At 31.3% G+C, this 21,036-nt stretch overlaps 1 protein-coding gene across 2 annotated transcripts; it reads left to right on the top strand.

Moving 5' to 3' along the window:
- The first annotated feature begins 559 nt into the window (after nt 1-559).
- On the top strand, nt 560-15,719 carry LOC139514319 (E3 ubiquitin-protein ligase RNF13-like). 2 transcript variants are annotated; one of them, XM_071303413.1, is made up of 10 exons: nt 560-642; nt 2,731-2,854; nt 4,240-4,320; nt 6,986-7,114; nt 8,093-8,186; nt 8,540-8,633; nt 11,344-11,500; nt 12,491-12,626; nt 13,036-13,116; nt 15,277-15,719. In XM_071303413.1, exons 2-10 carry the CDS (start codon nt 2,786-2,788, stop codon nt 15,366-15,368), a joined length of 933 nt encoding a protein of 310 aa, XP_071159514.1. In that variant the 5' UTR covers nt 560-642; nt 2,731-2,785; the 3' UTR covers nt 15,369-15,719. The 2 variants fall into 2 exon arrangements, with proteins under 2 accessions (XP_071159514.1, XP_071159515.1); XM_071303414.1 differs by lacking the exon at nt 4,240-4,320.
- The last annotated feature ends 5,317 nt before the right edge of the window (nt 15,720-21,036 follow it).

The following is a 21,036-nucleotide window of genomic DNA, read 5'->3' as shown; positions in this document are numbered from 1 at the left end:
AACGGAGTTCCAACGTTTGCTAACAGTTTGTAATACTACGTTGGCCTAACGTTTGTTCAACATCAGCAAGTATTATTCCATCATTGGACCAACGTTGGGCCAATGTATTGTATAAAACCTTACAACGTTGGGCCAACATAGGGCCACTTTGCACTTATACATTGGGCCAACGTTTAAAAATAAACGTTAGGCCAATGCATGTAGATACGTTGGACCAACGTTGTGTCAACGTACCAATGTTGTCTGGGTAATAATCAACTGTCAAGATGTCTTTAAAAGCAAAACTGAATCGTTACGGTAAATATATTATTATTTGTAGTTTTAATTAAAATGAAAACAATATTTTCATGATTTTAGCGTCTTACATCATTTTTGGTAAATGTAAAATAGATTTCATAATTCATTTTAATATAAAGAGAAATGGACCGTGTAAAATATATTATATAGCAATTCAACAACTTATTTCATATAAAGTACAATTTAATATAATTAAAAAAGGTCCTGAAATTTAGGGTGATGATCAGGAAGTAACGACAAACACTTACGCATAAAAGCAATAGAGCATATGATACATGTAAAGAAAACATAAAGGATGTGTATTCATAAGAACTGTGTGTTTGTCTAGAAGAAATACTACACCAGGTAAGTTGCCGTTGATTTAATTTTTTCTTAAAATATTCTGTGCGAAGACAGGATTATGGCATTTGTTATCAAGTATCCAGTTTCAATATATGTTGGCGTTTGTTTTTGTAGCAGTTCAGAGTTTCTGTTGTTCTGTTGGTTGTTTTCCTCTTAGAGTTGATGTGTTTTCCTCGATTTTGGTTTGTGACTCGGATTTTATTTCGCTTAATCGAATTATATCTATTGAACAGCAGTTTACTACTGTTGCTTTACTCAGTCAACAAACGAAAAATCATGAACGGATTTTGCAATTATCAAATTTTACTGAATGCAAAGTCTGAACCTGCTAACCGTACGTTACTTGCATAACATTATACCCTTAAGTTTAAGATGATTATTTTTAATCTGCCATCTATATGATCGGATTGATCAATAACTATTTGTGCAATATTTTTATTTCTCGTTCATCCTTTATTCAGTTGACATCCGGATATATCGTAAATTTTATAATTCCCTCAAATGTTAAAAACCGTTCAAACTTATAGCATGTTATTACACTTTTTATAAAAAAAATATTTGTGCGCGTGTAATTTTTGTTTTAAACATGTTTTTCATGAAATGGTTCGTATATTTCAAATTCAGTAATTATTTAAAGTGTCTATTGATTTAACATTTATAAACCATACAGGACGTTTGTACGAAGCAGTAAACTAAATTTTCTCAGATTTAAATCAACATGGTGGCTATTACCAGTCAGCAGCAGGAACACTTAATAATTATTTCCATTTAGCAAAAAATAAGTTATTTATTTTTATCAACGACACTATATTCATTTCGAAACTATCCACAATTTCAATCAATTTATTGTTCTCTTCAGCCACAATTTGTAAATTCTACACACAGAGAAACAAGTGATCAGCATGCTGGAGTTTCTTATCGACAACATATTTGTTGAATTTGGAGGTAGACTTTTGCAACACATTGTCAATATTCATATGGGAACGAACTGTATTTTCATATGAATTGGAGTTTATTATTCATTATATCTGTAGTTTTGATACAATTGAAGTTTGAAAAGTTCGTACAAAAATGGCTACAGAAGGGATCAAAACTTTAAACCAAGAGTTCCAAGTGGTGAAGTTGAAATCACCCCTTCGTAAATTTTACGGACGCCATCACGAGTTGGTTGACCGTCATGGAATAACGTCGTAACTACAATACATATAAGCCAATCAAATATGGCATTTTAATATGAACATTATTATACCCTACCTCTAAATAGAAAAATGTTAATACTGCAAACGATAATTTTTTTTCTATCAGCAACTAAATCAAATATCGAAACCGCAATTTAGAATATGATGCCTTTTTTTGACACAAAAAAACCCTCGGTAAACCAGTAAACCTTCTAAGATAACATTTATTGAGTTTAATCAAACCTTGTTGAATACCATCTTTTCTCATTACTATTCGTTCTTAGTACATTTCAATATGATAAAAACCGTCAAGTGCTACGAAACCCAGAGATTTTTTAAACGTTTTGCAGTTGACCAGTTTCATTCGTCCAGTGCTCTTGAAACTAAATCTATTTTCCTTTCAACTATCATACTAACGTCCTGTTACACACTTTAAAATTACAAAAAAAACTAGGAAGATACTAAGATGAAACCTGAAGGCAAAGAAGAGACGAAATGAGAGATAACATATAAACTAAACCCTAAATCACCTACATTTACTAGCTCATGTTAACCAAGCTGCTATTTATAACACAACGTTGACTGCTGTACAGGTATTTTTGATTACCTAATATGTCTGTTTGCTTGATCACACATCGTTGTCAATATGATGAAAGTTCATACAACTGTCATACAAGTGGGAGGTTTAGCTAGCTATAAAACCAGATTTAATCTACCATTTTATACATAAGAAAATACCTATACCAAGTCAGAAATATAGCAGTTGTTGTCCGTTTCTTCTGATGAGATTGAACTTTTTGCCATTTGATTAGGTACTTTCCGTTTTGAATTTGCCTCGGAGTTCTGTAGTTTTGTTATTTTCATTTTAACTGTACTGTGTATTCTGTATAATCAATTAAATTTCCGTTTACAGAGCTTTATATTCATAAAAACCTGTATACTAAGAACAAACAATGCCCGCCTGAAAAATGGTAACAGTACGTCATACCATAATATTCATTGAACTGATAATCAGTGTAATTGCCGACGTAGATGTAGTGAGTATTATGTATTTAAAATATATTGCATAATTTGGTACTGAACATTAAAATGGTTTTTTTTTATAACTAGATGTACTTTTGTCAATAAAAATACAACATCCTGTTCGAATTTACGCTTTGATATTCATTAAACTATAGATATTAAAACGATTGTATATATAATTATAAACAAGTCATGTGCTTCCAGCTGAGAACTGTCTACATTGTCTAGTGTAGCATTAGATTTTTAACTAAGCGTATATATTCAGATCATTTATCCTGTTTTATTTTTGTAAATTCTAAATATCTACAGATTTTTATCAAATTTGTATCTAAGCTTTATATATGAGCAATGCCTCGAAAAGTTAAAAAATCTGTGCCTATCTTTATTTTGTTTTAAAAAGTTATGCCCCTTGAATATATCAACTATATGAAATATAGCATTGTAAACGTGTACCATGCTCGCCTAATTGTTATCGAATTTATTTCAAAGGTTTATTTAAGCAATTTGTCGGGCCGCTTTAAGAATTCAATGCATATCAACTTTTCTCGAAATAGAAATGCCACTTGGAAATATTAATCATATCCAATATCGCATTGTACCTTCTTACATGTACAATGTTTGCCAGATTTTTTTTTATCAAAATTTTTATATCAGCAACGTCTCCGACAATTTCAATCACCAATGCCAGTCAACCACTTTCAAAAGAGATACATCTTTTAGAAATATTTATCATATGCTAAATGGCACTGTAAAGTCTCTCATGCTTTCATGTTATAACTTATTAAAAATACATCTTTTTGTTATTGCCAATTAACAGATAAAATATGTTCAACGCGGGGGGATACTGGACTATTATTTAGATTTAGTCATGTGACATTTTAGCACTGGGATACGAAACATACTGATCTTGTAATTTGTTAGCAAACATCAGCATTTCAGCCTTTAAACGGTAAATGAAGGATGCTATAAAGATTTTTTGTATGTTTACTTCTAGTTGATAAATCCTGTCATTTTATTTTATATAAATCTATATTTACTATCTCATTCCATCCTTTTTTTTTTATATCTGAACAGCAACCCCGTGATTTGAAAAAAAATAGTTAATACAGCTTTTATTCTTTGGGAGATATTTACTAAACAGACAAGGAAGACTAAACGAAACCTAAAAGGAAAAAAGTAGCTCTCAAGGGGGCTGTCCAAATGTGTAAATCAAAGGCACATTTAAAATAAAAATAGCACTTTATCTATGTTAAGCGTCCGGCGGGTTTTCTAGATTTACTACCTTCATCACGAACGCTCAAAGCAAAATATATAAAAGCCAAGGTTGTAAAAGTATTATATAGAAAGCAAATTTTCAACAGACCATGCAAATGCGTGTAGATGATGTCTAATTTTTCAGATAAAAGGTGAACTAGTTGTTTATTCATTTAAAGACAAAAAGGCAGTATTTGGACCCAGTATATCAAAAAGTGGAATCAAGGTACTCGATTATGCTTTGTTGAAGTCAAAATAAAATAAAATAAAATATGTTCTAATAGTTGTATCATTTTTTGCATTTCTTAAGAAAGATAAAGATAATTAAAAACCAATTGTTCAGAGAACAATTGAAGGTCTTTCCACCAAAACAATGTATTTTAATATGAAAGGTGTAAAAATAGGTTTAAAATGTCATTTCAGTCGTCAAATGATAGCTTATTGTACGCTGATTCCAAAAATATATGGTTTCTAAACAATATTTTTTTAGCTAGATAAGGGAGATAATTTCTTACTTCCGGTTTGATAAAACTCTATTTCCGAAAATATTTGACTATTTACTTGACACTGATTCCAAAAATATCGTGTTTTTTATACTTTTATGTAATAAAGTACAATAAATAGCTACTTCCGGTTTACACAAGGTCACTTCCGGTTGTTTTTTTAAGTTTAAATGGTTTGATACCGTTTGTCAAAAAGTCTCATGACTTTATTATGTATACAGATGGGATAAAAGCAAAGGTCAAAATCTAGAACGTCAAATTAATCTATGACCTTGTGATCAATTTCAAGGTCATTAACCAAGAACCTCAAATCAAAAGACCATAGGTCTTAATTATGTTTAGTTAATGAGTTATATCACCATACGCGTATTTTTAAATACCAAAGGGGAGAAAGCTCACTTTCACATTCAACGTACCCTTGCAATCAAAATTTACGTGTTACGACATGTCACAACAAACGATTTAGAAAAAATAATTTGTCGATATCTTAAACGTTTTTTGGAAATGAGTGGAAATGAGCCATATTCAAAAATTAGAATATGACCTTGACCTTTGACCTTGACCTAATTTTCATTTTTTTGGACCAAGGACCTCAAATCAAAAGATCCTAGGTCTCTATCAATTATGGTTTATCAGTTATAAATGCAATTCACTTATATCAAATGAATAAGGGGAAATAACTCTCGTATGGAGCATTCATATCACTTCGGTCAAAATAGGACAAATCATGCAAAGGATATAACGAGCAATTTTGTAAAATAAATTTGTCATAATATTTTACGTTTGCGAAGGAGTTGCACTCACAAGGAAAACAGTGTTTGGGGAGATTACTCCTACAAAGAAAAGTTTTCGGTTACGCAGGGTAAATTTCAAAAGCGCATCAATTGTTCGATATCATATACCAAATATCTAAGCGACATATTGCAAAACAAATGTTTATCGCAAGAACAAAATTAGGCGGAAGAAAAAAAAAATAAAATCAGAGAACAATTGAAGGTCTTTCCATCCTTTTTGATATGAAAAGTTGTGAAACTAAGTTTAAAATGTCATTTCAATTGTCAAATGATAGCTCCTAGTAAGCTGATTCAAAAAATATATTGTTTCCATACATTTTTTTTTAAATAAGGGAGATAATTTGTTACTTCCGGTTTGAAAAATGTTACTTCCGATTATATTTAAATATTTACTTGAAACCGATTCCAAAAATATCTGGTTCTATATACTTTTATATTAATAAAGTACAAAAAATAGCTACTTCCGGTTTATAAAAGGTCACTTCCGGTTGTTTTTTTTCAAGGTTAAATGGCTTGATACCTTTTTCTAAAAGTTGTATATCTTTATCATGTATACATATAGAATAAAAGCAAAGGTCAAAATATAGAACGTCAAATTAAGCTATGACCTTGAGATCAATTTCAAGGTCATAAACCAAGGACCTCAAATCAAAAGACCATAGGTCTTAATTATATTTAGTTAATGAGTTATATCACCAAACGCGTATTTTTTAATACAAGAGGGGAGAAAACTCCCTTTCACGTTCAACGTACGCTTGCAATCAAAATTTACATCTTACGACATGTCGCAACTAACAATTTAGTAAAAATAATTTGTTGATATCTTATACAGTCTTTGGATATAAGTGAAAATAAGCCAAATTCAAATATAAAAATATGACCTTGACCTTTGACCTTGACCTAATTTTCATTTTTTGGGACCAAGGACCTCAAATCAAAAGATCCTAGGTCTCTATCACTTATGGTTTATAAGATAGAAATTCATATCACTTATATCAGATGCATAAGGGGAAATAACTCTCATATGGAGCGGTCATATCGCTTCGGTCAAAATAGGACAAATCATGCGAAGGATATAACGAGCAATTTTGTAAAATAAATTTGTCATAATCTTTTACGGTTGCGAAGGAGATGCGCTAACAAGGAAAACAGTGTTTGGGGAGATAACTCCTACAAAGAAAAGTATTTGTTTACGCAGGGTAAATTTCAAAAGCGCATAAACTGTTCGATATCATATACAAAATATCTAAGCGACATATTGCGAAACAAATGTTTATCGCAAGAACAAAATTAGGCGGAAGAAAAAAAAAAAAAAAAAAATAATCAGAAGAAAAACAATAGGTCTTTCCACAGAAAAGTGGAAAGACCTAATAAGCAAGACAGTGATTCTGAACAATCACCGGACATACTAATCACCTGAAAATTTAAAATGTCAAGTTAAAATGATAATTGATCAAATTTGATTAAAATGAATTTTATGCACTCATTTGCTTAATTATGAAAACATATAAAGGAACAAAAAAAAAAATAACTTGTTATTTTCTTAAACGTTAATAAAAAAAACTTAACATCACAATATTTTATTTTATTTTAGGGGAAGCTTGTTTATTTAAAGACAAACAAAACATGCCATGACTATGTACCAAATCGTCCGACAGAGAAGGAAAACGAGACTTTAATTGCTTTAATGGAAACTAATAGTGATTGCACATTTCTTTACATGGTAATCAGCATTACACTCAATACAAAAACAAAACAATCGTCTTTCGTCTGTAGTAATATAAGCTAATTAATAGATTAGCTACAGTTGGTGTTAACAAACAAACAGAATAGAAATAGAAGTTTAAATGTCATAACAAAAGAAAAACAAAACTGAGTACAGACAACACATAAAAAATCTAAAACTACTTCTAAAGTCAAATCAATTTATAGCAATGTTTTAAAGGAGGTCAAAACGGCACATGTATCGTCAGAAGCGGAACTTATGTTTCAATTTGTATGCAATTAGTAGATATGAGAAGATGTGGTATGAGTACCAATGAAACAACTCTCTAGCGAAGTAACAATTTGGTAAGGTACAGATTCAATGGAGTGAATAAGACATTTAGTATGTGTAGTAATTATCTGAATCTGTACTATTCGTAAAGACATATTGCATTTATTTAGTAGTATGAAAATAAATAATAACACTCTATGGTGTTGTGGGACATTATGTTTTTCTGTTTGTCTGCCCGTCCTGTTTCGGGTTTAAACGGTAGTTTAATGCTGTCAACGTTGTGGTCAAATTAAACTTACTTAAACTTACAGTTTAGATAGAAATAAAGGCAACAGTATACAGATTTTAAACGTCATAAATTGATTAAGAGAAAAAAATACAGGTAACGATCGAAAACAACAAAAACAAACGCCAACATGCATAACAACAGACTATTTCATAACAACTGCCGTATTCCTGACTTGGTACAGAAATGGTGGATTTAATGGCTGTCCAAAACCTCTTGCTCATATGGCATTGACAAAATATCGTTAAAATGACAACACCTAGTATATACTTACTTCATTCTAATGTGATATTTTAAAAGTATATACCAAATTAAGATTTTGACCCAAATCTAGGTATTCATCGAACATGCAAATGTGATAGTGTAAGCGAGGAATGGTGTCCAATGGAAACATATTTTTCAAAACGCATTTGTTTCAGGTACTTGCTGCACAACGTATGAAATTTGATGCAGTTATCGTGCATAATGATTTTCAAACTGGAGAGGATTTGAGGAGAATGGTTGAACCTGCAGGTAAAATTGTTGATAAATCATACTTCGTGGAGCCAATTATAGTGATATAAATGATAATCATACATAGTAAAAATAATAGTGTATATATTTGAATTTAGTTTATTAATGTCAATCCCATTTTCACTACGAAAAGTGAAGGCGCAATATATATTTTACAAATACACACACTATATTTTATTAACAATTATTAATGTTTATAATCAAAATGATAGATCATACTTCATCTCTGTAGAAACAAAAGTTGGTCACTGATACTGGAATCAAATGAACGAGATTTTCTCAATTAAGAAACTTTTAAATATTTCCAGTGGGTTTGCGTTTTACTTTAATCTGCCTAACCTTTTCAATTGCAGATTCAAAGATGGAAGATGTCATGATCTCATCAGTATTGGTAGGATATCGTGCTGGTAAACTGTTAAGCAACTATGACATCGAATACAAAGCAGCGTACGTATAACCATTTCCAGTCGTTTAAAAAATTGTGATCCACGTATTGGGAAATTTCATGCCTTATTGGTCATTGCTATCTATATAAAAAGTATTGTTTATTCTTTCTTTCCTCTGATATTTTGCTTGTAAATTATTGACATACTTAATCTGTTTTTAATTAACTCTTAATGTTTTTTTTTATCTCGTATTTGAAATCATTTAAATATATACGTCCCACATTACATTAATGTTGACATTTCATTTTCACTTGTATAAATCAACTCATAAAACCAAAATGTAAAACAGCATAAAGAAGGAAGGAAGAAAAAATATGCGGTGTAGCATTAATTTTTGGCTAGTTGGCTAGACATAATGAAAGTAAAGAGGAAATCATAATTTTTTACACAGTTACTGAGTTCTGAATTAACTAAACGAGATGTAATGATAATATAAACAAACAATTCAATTTCACGACAATTTGGTCAACTTAAACATTTATCAAAGGTACCAGGCTTATAATTAAATACGCCAGACGCATCAGTGACGCTCAGATCAAAATATTATAAAGTCAAACAAGAACAAAGTTGAAAAGCATTCAGGACCTAAAATTTCAAAAAAGTTGTGTCAAATACGGCTACTGTTATCTATGCCATGCATTAGAAAATCACAAACATTCGTGAAAAGAGAAAGCGTATTGTAGTTACGACATAAGGAACATATCCGATATCATCTGTGAAACGGTTATTCCATAACGGTCAACCAACTCGTGATGGGGTCTGTAACATTTACGAAGAGATGATTTTAATTTCACCATTTGGAAACTCTTGGTTTGATAGATTTCTTGTGAGTAGCAATCCTCTATCAAGGAAATTATGATAGGAAATGCAAACCCGGGAATATTTTATCAATTGGGAGATATATACTCCGTAGGCAGGCGCTGCTGGAATGTTGCTACATAGAAAAGGAACACAATTTGGAAGCTGAAATCCTCTCTTTTGTCGTAAAGTTTTATTTTCAACCAACCCTCATTATCAATTCCTAGATGTAAGTCAAAATATGAGGCAGACTTAGCTGTATCTGTAGAATCCTTTATCTCCAGTTCGATCGGATAGATTCGTTCAACATAGTCACTAAGTTTTGTATTATTTAGTGAGAGAACATCATCTATATAGCGGAACGTAAAGTTAAAGGATATTGATAACTTCTTATCTTTCTTCTTAAAATGTTCCTGTGTGAAGTCAGCCTCATAATAATATTGAAACAAGTCGACAAGAAGAGGGGCACAATTGGTTCCCATTAGAATTACGACAGTCTGTCGGAAACACGTCCTCCAAACGTAACGAATATGTTGTCAATCACGAAATCAAGCATTTCAAACCGCCATCATGAGTTTTTTTGACAGTTATTGAATATTTGTGGCACATATATGTTTCTTTAGTCGTAAATACAATCCCGCCCTCTTTTCCTTGAATATAAAAATTATTGAATCAAACATATCATATAATTTGTATCAACAAGAATACATCATACCGGGTGTAACAAATTGACCAGGATCTGCCCACAGCACCTTAGATTATGCCGTTTTTTGGCGGAGTTCGTACTGCTCAGCATTTGTTATATTATATAATGTTTTGTAGACTTTCACTGAATTGTATGTTTATGTTGTGATACCGTTTATTTTTTCACATAATTGCTAAAAAATCATATTTTATCACTTAAAGTATGTGCATACTGAGGATGTACTTGAATAGGTCAATAATAGTATTCAAATATCCTTTAAGGATATATTTATCAAAAGTACCAATGACTTTATGTGTATCGTATTATAAGCATCTATGCAATATCTAGTTTTTAATAAGAATTATACATGTATAGCCAAACATTTTTGTGTCTATGAAATAATTTAGTAAACGATGCACTTCAGTGGTACTGTTGTTCCTTTGTTTTCCTCTTTAAGTTGATGTGTTTCCCTTAGTTTTAGTTTGTAAACCTGATACGTTTTCTTCCAATCGATTTATGCATTTAAAAAAATACTTGTTAATAAACGCACCATAGACACCAGGATTTAAATTTTATATTTACGCCAGACGTGCGTTTCGTCTACAAAAGACTCATTAGTGACGCTCGAATCAAAACATGTTTTAAAGGCAAAATAGAGTAGGAAGTTGAAGAACGTTGAGGACCAAATACTCCTAAATATTTTGCCTAATACAGCTAAGGTTATGTTTTCCTGAGGTAGAAAAGCCTTAGTTTTACAAAAATGCAAAGTTTTGTTAACAGTTAATTAATAATTATGAACATATCAATGATAATTCAAGTCAGCACAGAATTACTGTCTACTGGGCTGGTGATACTCTCGGGGAAATAAATCTCCAACAGCAGTGGCATCGAACCCAGTGGTTGCAAATAAACTCATCATAGATACCAGGATTACAATTTTGTATTTACGCCAGACGCCCGTTTTGTCTGCAAACGAATATCAGTGACGCTCGAATAAAAAATGTTTAAAAGGCAAAATAGGGTACGAAGTTGAAGAGCCTTCAGGACCAAATAGTCCTAAAAGCTTTGCCAAATACTTAAACATATCAATGATATGTAAACTACGGTTGCCTTTATTTAAAGTAATTTATTGTAACAAAATCCCTGGTTTAATCATTTACCAGTTATACATAGATTACGTTCATTGAATTACTTAATATATTATTGAAACAACAAGTTTACATTACAGTAACAAGTACAACCATTGGTTCATAAACATATGCGCTGATGTTCAAGAACCAATACAATATAAAACAACCTCCAAGATCTTGTTTAGAACTGTGTTTAGTATAACAATGTTATGTTTGTGTCCTCTAATAATTGGAGTTTGCTGTTGTATAAAACATGTAAGTACAGCATTTGTATTAACTAAAAACCAGCTAGCGAACCGTACATACTTTGCCTCAAAATACTTCTGAAATACTAGAAGCTAAAAACAAATATTCGAGTTACAAGCAAATATTTTTGTATAGAAATTGCCAAAAAGAAATATGCAAAGTAAAGAACAGTATTTAAATGTTTGCTTTTGTCATTATAGTAGACATCAACTGATAACTATGAACGCAAAAACTCAAAATAAATATTGTAGATAATGTTTAAATATGAACAAAATAAATTATGGCGTATACGTTATTGAAACCTCTAAGGTACGCGTCGTATGTTCCCGTCGTTGTTACAAATATAAAAAAGAAGATGTGGTATGATTGCCAATGCAACAACCTATCACAGGATACCAACATGACACAGAAAATAACAACAGTAGATCACCGTACAGCCTTCAACAATGAGCAAAAACAATACCACATAGTCTCCTATAAAAGGCCTCGAAATGACGATGTAAAACAATTCAAACAAGAAAACGAACGGCCTTAGTTTTGTGCAAAAAAATGAACGAAAAAAAATGTAACATATTAACAAGCGACAACCACTGAATTACAAGTCCATTGACCGTAAATCTGTGAAAAATGATCATCTCAATCTAAATGCAAAATGCCATCTTTGAAATGCTTAACTCAATATTAAACACATATATATCTACAAAAGCACCTACCAATAACAGGCATAACTTTAAAAGTCAGAATGACTTAGATTTGATAGATAGAAAATGATGCACATAGCATATAGAAGGTAATATCTGGTCTGATAACATATCTAGACCAAATCGAGAAATGATAGCCACGAAGAGGTTGAGTTTGGCCTTGCATAAATTCTATTGCAGAAATGTATTGATTATTTTCAATTCAAAAGCTTCAATACACAAGAAGTAAATTCTTTTAAGTAATTTTCTTAACAAACTGCGAAATTTGTATATTTTGTATATTTTCACATATTTGCAGTATAGAAATAAAACGTCAGTCAACATATACCTTGAGAGGGCAAGGACTAGAAGGTGGTCTTTACCATTTCAATTGTCTAATATACAGGCGTTGAAAAGTTGTACTCCTCAAATTCATGCTGCAAAGTTTAAGAAAGGTAAATGGATTGCAGTAGTTAAGAAAGTATTGCATTTCAAGTTCAGTCAGTACCAAGGGTTTATTCCAAATAAAATTAACTTTTATTTTAAATTTAATTCTCGTCTAGTTCTAGGATAAATATCCATGAGCGACAACTATTAAAAAGTGTATTATCGCTCATTCTTTATGCTGTTATACATGCGAATAGAAAATCTCAAAGCAAACACAGTAAGCACCGATACTTTCATAAAATTAAATATTGTTTCACAAGTTCAACTAGCACATGCAATATTGTTTTAATCTGGTACCATATTCTTCAATAGTCTTTAAGTTCCTACTATGAAGGTATGTAAAATCGATCACAAAAACAATGCAAAGTAAAAGCCAAAAGCCTTCTATCTGAATATGTCTCTTGACATTTTTTGCAGGTCATCGATACGACACATGCCCCATATGTCTAGAGGAGTTTGTTGAAAATGAACAGTTATGGATTTTACCATGCAAACATGGTATGTTTTTGTAAACCTATCTCTTTTAAGATTATAATTATTAGTAGAAATTTGAAACTACAATACTTGGTCAATATGTTTATACATAGGAAAGAACCAGTGACGTCATTGTAAGATGCCATGCCCAGGTAATGTTTTTATCAAAGAAGTGCTGGCGTTTAATCTTTAAAGATAATCTGATGACTTCTGGAATATTTAAGCTCTCTCCCGTCAGCAAAATAGTTAAAATTACATATTGTCCTCGAATAGTAATAAAGTAATATAACAAAAATACTTAAATTTCAAATGGAAAGTCCGTAATCAAAAGACAAAATTAAAAGCAAACAAATCACACGAATGGGTAACATCTGTCATATTTCTGACTTGGTAGAGGCATGTTCTCAATTAGAAAATGATGGATAAAACCAGGTTTTATAGCTAGCTGAACCGCTCAGCTATACGATGTGTGAATAAAACAAACAGACATAACAGGTTAAAAAAGTAGGTTACAATGCAGGAATAAGTTTTTCGTTCATTTTTTTACATAAATAAGGCTGTTAGTTTTCTCGTTTGAATTGTTTTACATTGTCTTATCGGGGTCTTTTATAGCTGACTATGCGGTATGGGTTTGCTCATTGTTGAAGGTCGTACGGTGACCTATAGTTGTAAATGTCTGTGTCATTTTGGCTTTTTGTGGATAGTTGTCTCATTGGCAATCATATCACATCATCTTTTTTATATCATTAAAGATATCATGCCTATGATTTTGTACGCAAGACGAGCTTGAAATTGGTTAAAACTGGTATTGTCAACGGTTAACCGGTCGAACGACCGAATACCGAATACCAAAATCGCTAACCGGTTAACCGGACTTTTTTCAATTTTGGTAGATTTTATATAAATTTGTGTTGAAATCATTAAATAGTTATGTTTTATTTTAAAATTGTCGTCGTGGTAATTAATAAGACAAATCAATTGTCCAGTGTATTGATTGCTATTGTTAATCCTAAAAAAACATAAAATTAATTAGAACTTGTCTCTCAGCTCGGGGGAGGATTTTAAAGAAACATAATTAGTATACTTGTTTTTTTAACAGTAACTTTAAATCAGTAATGCGATTAAATTTTACGATTTTTACTTCATTAGTTCGTTTTTTATCTATTTTTGTGTAGACCTACATCTAAATGTGCAACCTCCGTCTTGATCTTAGTCTTACTTTAAACGAAAGGCCAACTAAAAAAATGTGAAATGCAAACCAATGTGAATGTATACGTGATAGTACGAGTAACGAGCTTAAAGAAACAAGCAAACAAAACAAAGAAACAGAACAGGTCGTACGGTGACATATAGTTGTTTATTTCTGTGTCATTTTGGTCTCTTGTGGAGAATTGTCTCATTTGCAATCATACTACATCTTGCTTTTTTATAATTAATAATTTCAAATTGAAACAATCCACACTATTTTCGGAGACAACAAGAGAAAATCCCCAGACTAGAGAAAAGGACAGAATAATCGGTTTCAGACATGTTCAATTCTTCGAGACCAAGAAGTTTTTTTTATTTTTTCAATCTGAAATTGGTACAGACGCTATAGTTGATACGGTGTATTTGATTATAAAAAGTCAAACTTCGCCAGGAATCCTCACAGACAAGCCTTATAATGCCTAAGGACAATATTAAAATCTAAAAGCGTAAATTTATGACTTGGATGAAAGGTTGTCAAATTGACACACATACCACATCTTATATCTATGTGTAGGGTACTAATGATAAGGCTTTCAAACCCCAATTTACACTATACCGGTTAACCGATTAATCGGTCGAACGATTATCCGAGTAACCGGTTAGGCAAATGTGTACGATTTGACAATACTAGTTAAAACCATAGGAATATTCACAATGAATATCGACGTTTGATTTTATTATTTACACTTTTCGCATTGTACCAACAATATGTTTAATAAACAACACAAAACTGACACAAAACACCTTTTTTTATGGTAAGTATATTTCGAGAGCGTTTGAAATATTGAAGATATTAGATAAGTACATTTTTAAAAGAATGCAATCCTGGTAATGAAATACATGTTATACACAACAATTAGAAATCATATTAGGATAGTCTACTGGAATGGTTTCAATCTAGATTAACTTATATGATATATTTCGTTTGCCTTTCAGAGTTTCACATTAGTTGTATTAAGTCATGGTTAGAAGAAAGCAAATACAGTTGTCCTATGTGCAAAGGAAAGGTTATTACTATCCCTGATTGAACATTTCAGTATACTCTTCCCTAAAATAACAAAAATGTATTTACACTATATATCAGCTGTTAAAAGTTTTTGTAATATTGATATGTTTTGCAGTACACGTTTTACTTGATTTGATCTAAATGAAATCTATAACCGAGCACGGTTAATGCACACTTAGCTTAATGGTTTAGCCTTAAAATTCATGTTCAACTATAGGAAATTTCTAATGGGATAATTGAGTTGAAAAACCTAAAAAACGAAAGAAATGTACGATTTAGAATTAACAAAATATCTCTCTTGCATGAATATACCTATTTGAAAGATTACCGGTTAGTTCCGTATAAAAATATGTTTGAATAAAAAATGAATACATATATATATATATATATATCTTCATGCCTTATATATCATGTACTGCAGTACGCCGCTAGATTAAAACTGACGTGGAAAGGTAACACATGCCCACCGAAAGCTCTTTATTTTGAGAGCCCAGGTTTTTTTCCTTAAAAAAAGAGCTTTCGCTGGCCGTGTGTTACCTTTCCACGTCCACGGCGTACTACAGTACATGATATATAAGGCATGAAGATGTTATTGTTACAGATCAGCTAAATTATCTATAGTAAAGGATCCTACAAATTAATGTAAGATACAGTCACAGAAAATAATTATATTCATAAGTACGTCTGAGTCAGTGACAACCCTACAACAGATGTATCCATCGGATCGCCATCAATGATGGTGATACATGGCTGTGTACATAATGTATATACAACTCGTCTAAACATCAACCCAACAATGTTAGATCTGTAAATTTGCTTTCGCAAATTTTTGGTTCTTCCCTCGCCGGGATTCGAACCCATGCTACTGTGATATCGTGACACCAAATCGCCTGCACTGCAGCCGTCTCGCTAGACCACACGACCACCTGGGCTCTCAAAATAAAGAGCTTTCGATGGGCATGTGTTACCTTTCCACGTCAGTTTTAATCTAGCGGCGTACTACAGTACATGATATATAAGGCATGAAGATGTTATTGTTACAGATCAGCTAAATTATCTATAGTAAAGGATCCTACAAATTAATGTAAGATACAGTCACAGAAAATAATTATATTCATAAGTACGTCTGAGTCAGTGACAACCCTACAACATATATATATATGTCCCCTATCTCGATATTACTTAGTTAGAAAAAATATCGCTTCGCAATTATTCTGTTTAAGATAACTTAGAACTGGAATTGTTTTCTCAGAAGGGAATAATTTAGAAAGATGTATATGACTATTGATACAAGACTACAATGGACTGCAATAAGTATATGAAACTAAAATCCTCAAACAGTTTCTAAATGTTCTTTTCTAAATATCTACGAGACTTCAGCCGAATGTTGAGTTCTATTTTAAACAACTGTTATGTATATTTTGTGTTTTCTCGCGATGTTTACAATCTTTAAACGATGTTGTGTCAACATCGCATACATTGTTTGAAGCCTTATATATTGTTTATATCGTTGACATCGTTAACATCGCGATATCTACAATGTTAAGACGATGCGGGGTCAACTTTGTTTACCTTGTTTGAACCTTTATATATTCTTTACATTGTTGAATCGTTTACATCGCGATGTATACGATGTTGAAAAGATTTCGTGTTTACATTGTTTACTTCGCGACGTTCACAATGTTAACACGATGTCGTGTTAACATTGTTTACATAGCGATGCTCAAAATTTTAACACGATGTCGTGTCAAAATCGTTTACATTGTTCAAACTCTTGCATAGTGTTTACATCGTTGACATCGTTAACATAGATGTATACAATGTTAAAATAGTTTGTGTTTACATTGTTAACCTTGCCATATTAACAATATTAACACTTGTTTTTGTGTCAAGTTAGAGTTATAACATCACATTTTTTTTTAAAGATTTGTTGTTGTTAAACAAAACACCATAAAATTGCAAACTGTATACATGTAACTTACAGATTTTATTGATTAATATTAATGAACAATAAACAGCTGCGCAATGAGCGCATGATACGCCCGACGTCTTGTGTGGAAGTTTTATGCAATAATCATAAATAGTTTCTGAGAAAGTTTTAAGCAATAACTTTATATTGTTTTTGAGACACGGTGGGACATGTAAAACCCCCAACCCTGTTTTGTTTTTTACAAAAAACTAAATATTACCAAAATAAAGTTTTGAATCATCACTAAAAAGTATATAAATCTTTAGATTAATATAACAAAGAAGTGTGTAAAGCTTTTAGCAATAATCATAAATTGTTTTTGAGATACGGCACAACATATAAATAAAACCTCCCCCTTTTTTACAAAATACTCAATAACTCAAAAATGAAATTTTGAATCATCACCAAAAAGTATACAGATCTTTAGATTAATTAATATAACAAAGCCATATGTAAAGTTTTATGCAATAATCATAAATAGTTTCTGAGAAAGTTTTAAGCAATAACTTTATATTATTTTTGAGACACGGTGGGACATGTAAAACCCCCAACCCTGTTTTTTTTTTTACAAAAAACTAAATATTACCAAAATAAAGTTTTGAATCATCACTAAAAAGTATACAAATCTTTAGATTAATATAACAAAGAAGTGTGTAAAGCTTTTAGCAATAATCATAAATTGTTTTTGAGATATGGTGCGACATGTGAAAAAACCCTCCCCCTTTTTTACAAAATACTCAATAACTCAAAAACAAACTTTTGAATCATCACTAAAAAGTATACAGATCATTTGACCATCATAAGAAATAACTATATTAAGTTTCATGAAATTTGGATAAGTCGTTCTCAAGTTACGGTACGACATGTTTACGCCGGACAGACGGACGGAAACCGGACATTTGTATACCATAATACGTCCCGTCAAAATTTTGACGGGCGTATAAAAATGAAATTGCCAACATTGTTTACATTGTTTGATTTGAACGATGTAAATACAAAGTTATAGACTTGGTACACAATATTTATACAGTGTTGAAGATGAAAATGAGATAAAAGTAATATTGTCAACATCACGATGTAAACGATTTTAACGATGTAAACAAAAAGTTATAAAGTTGATATACAACATGAACACGATGTTGACACGATATTGTTAACATTGTGATGTATACGATGTGATCGATGTAAACAGAAAGGTATGGACTCTGTATACAATATAAACACGATGTTGACACGATATTGTCAACATCACGATGTATACGATGTGAACGATGTAAACACAAAGCTAAAGACTTGGTTCACAACATCTATACGATGTTGACGATGTAGAAACAATATTATCACGATGTAAACACAAAGCTAAAGACTTGGTTCACAACATCTATACGATGTTGACGATGTAGAAACGATATTATCACGATTTTGATTTTAAACATATTTTATTCATTAAGATATGAAAAGGATTGAGCAACAAGCACAGCCTATAAAAGCTCTCTCCATATTACATGTACAAGGTATAATTCAATCACAACAACTATTTAAAATAATGCAATATAGTGGAACATGCATGCTACTTGTGAGCACACACGAGCAAATATATGTTAACAGTGTTACTTACTGAATGCAAAATATATTTAAATATATAGGCAATTAATCATCAGTTATTTAAAGTACCTTGAAACATGCAAATATCCTTTATAAGTCATTAGAAATATATATATGGCTTGAAAGAGACACTAAGCTTGCTTAGTGGAATAAATGAATTAATGTTGGAGTGTAGAAAAAAATAAAAAATAAAAATAGATGAAACAAAAATTAAAGTAAGTTTCAAACAAAACGTTGAGTGTCACTGATATATTGCTGAACAGATTTAAAAATAGCAATATTCATATCATATGAAAATAATCTGTTTCCAAAAAGTAGTAATTCAATATTTATGTCAACATTATCAACAATGGAATAAATGGAATCAAGAAGGATCTGTCTAACATCATTATACTTAGGGCAAATAAAAAAAGAAATGTTGGTTATCCTCAACAGGATGGTTACAGTTTGTGCAAAAAGTGTTCTCGGATAAGAACTGATTAAACAAATGAGATTTAAGGTTGCTAGCATTATTTCTGAGTTGACAATGACTTATATTTAGTTTCCTTATCCCATAGTTGAAAGGTTTAAATATATCATCAGTCCTATAAAACTTATCTAGTCCACTTCTAAATATACCCAAACTTGGTGATTTTTGTAAACTCAAAGGAAGACTATTCCAAAGTCTTATAGTGGAAGGAATGAAACTATTAAAATAAGAGCTAGTTCTAGCAAGAGGCGGGTGAAAAGTGTTATTTTCATTCCTCAAAGTATAAGGGGTTTGTCTGGGAAGATATGGCTGAACTAACTCATATAAGTATGCAGGTGTCATCCCATTTAATATTTTGTAGAATAGTATAAGCTTATGCTTATTACGTCTATTCTCCAGAGTTTCTAAACCTAATTCAATATAAAGTTTTTGTCTGGAGGAATTACGTCGTAATCCTGTAATAATTATAGCAGCTTCTATCTGAATATTTCCAAGAAGCTCAGTCTCAGAGCAATTGCCCCAAATAACATCACCATATTCTAATATAGGTCTAATAAAAGCATAATAAATACGTATAAGTGAACTCCTATCTAATAAGTGTTTAACTTGACGAAGATCAGAAAGACGAGAGCATGCTTTTTTATAAATAATATCAATATGCGTGTGCCATGAAGCTGATGACTGAAATGTTATCCCAAGATGACAGTGAATATTTATTTGCTCAACCTCTTCACCATTTATCCCAAAAAATACAGGTGGATGCACCCTTTCCCTTCTAGTAAATACAATATTTTTAGTTTTCTTATTATCACGATGTATACATTGTTAACGATGTTAACAGAAAGGTATGGACTTTGTTTACAATATAAACACGATGTTGCCACGATATTTTCAACAACACGAATATACGATGTGAACGATGTAACCACAAATCTATAGAACATATAGATAGGATACAATGTAATAACAATAACAACACTATAAAGTTGATATTGCGATGATGACAAAATCGACAAAACATCGTGCACTGGACATACTTCACTTTTTTGGAGAAGAAACTATATTGAGCGTCTGGACATACATGTAGATATGTTAGACTATATTTTAAGTTGTAATTCATTTTTATTTCTAGTGCTCATTCATGTATTGTCTTTGTAGATGTTTTTCTTCGTCATCAGTAAAATAAAGGAATACAATATGTCCATATCTATTTATTGTCATCAAAGTTATTTAACCTGCAAAGATAACCCTTCCAGATCGATTGTATGCTGTGCAATCAGTAATTACTGACAATTAACAAATACAAGTTTTGAACTAATACGCAGGTTCTTATATGATGTGGAATAGACTGTCTCCTGTTGCCCAGTGTAAGAGGGAACTTCAAATGAATAAAATTGTAACTGCAAAAGTGAAAATGAAAAAAAATAATGATTTACTGTTCAGTCTTTTTCTAGGTCAAAATGACTGTTATAGATCACACTGGTTTGCTATGGGAGTATTTGCTTTTGCAAGATGGTTTTTTATTTGTGTATTTCTTTGTCCTCAATATTCTTGCATTTATTTGTACAGTAGTCCTGTCATGTAATGTTGTCATTATAATGTTAGCCAAAAAAAAAAAAACAGGTTCAACCCACCATTTTTTCTTTA

This window comes from Mytilus edulis, chromosome 3 (genome assembly GCF_963676685.1).
Source record: "Mytilus edulis chromosome 3, xbMytEdul2.2, whole genome shotgun sequence".
Lineage (NCBI taxonomy): Eukaryota > Metazoa > Mollusca > Bivalvia > Mytilida > Mytilidae > Mytilus > Mytilus edulis.
This window is presented reverse-complemented; position numbering and strand designations above follow the sequence as displayed.

Coding starts and splice junctions, on each gene's coding strand:
- LOC139514319 (XM_071303413.1), top strand. CDS start 2,786: ATGGTAACAGTACGTCATACCATAATATTCATTGAACTGATAATCAGT. Junction 8,634..11,343: donor GACATCGAATACAAAGCAGC/GTACGTATAACC, acceptor TTTACATTACAG/TAACAAGTACAACCATTGGT. Junction 11,501..12,490: donor TTTGCTGTTGTATAAAACAT/GTAAGTACAGCA, acceptor ACATATTTGCAG/TATAGAAATAAAACGTCAGT.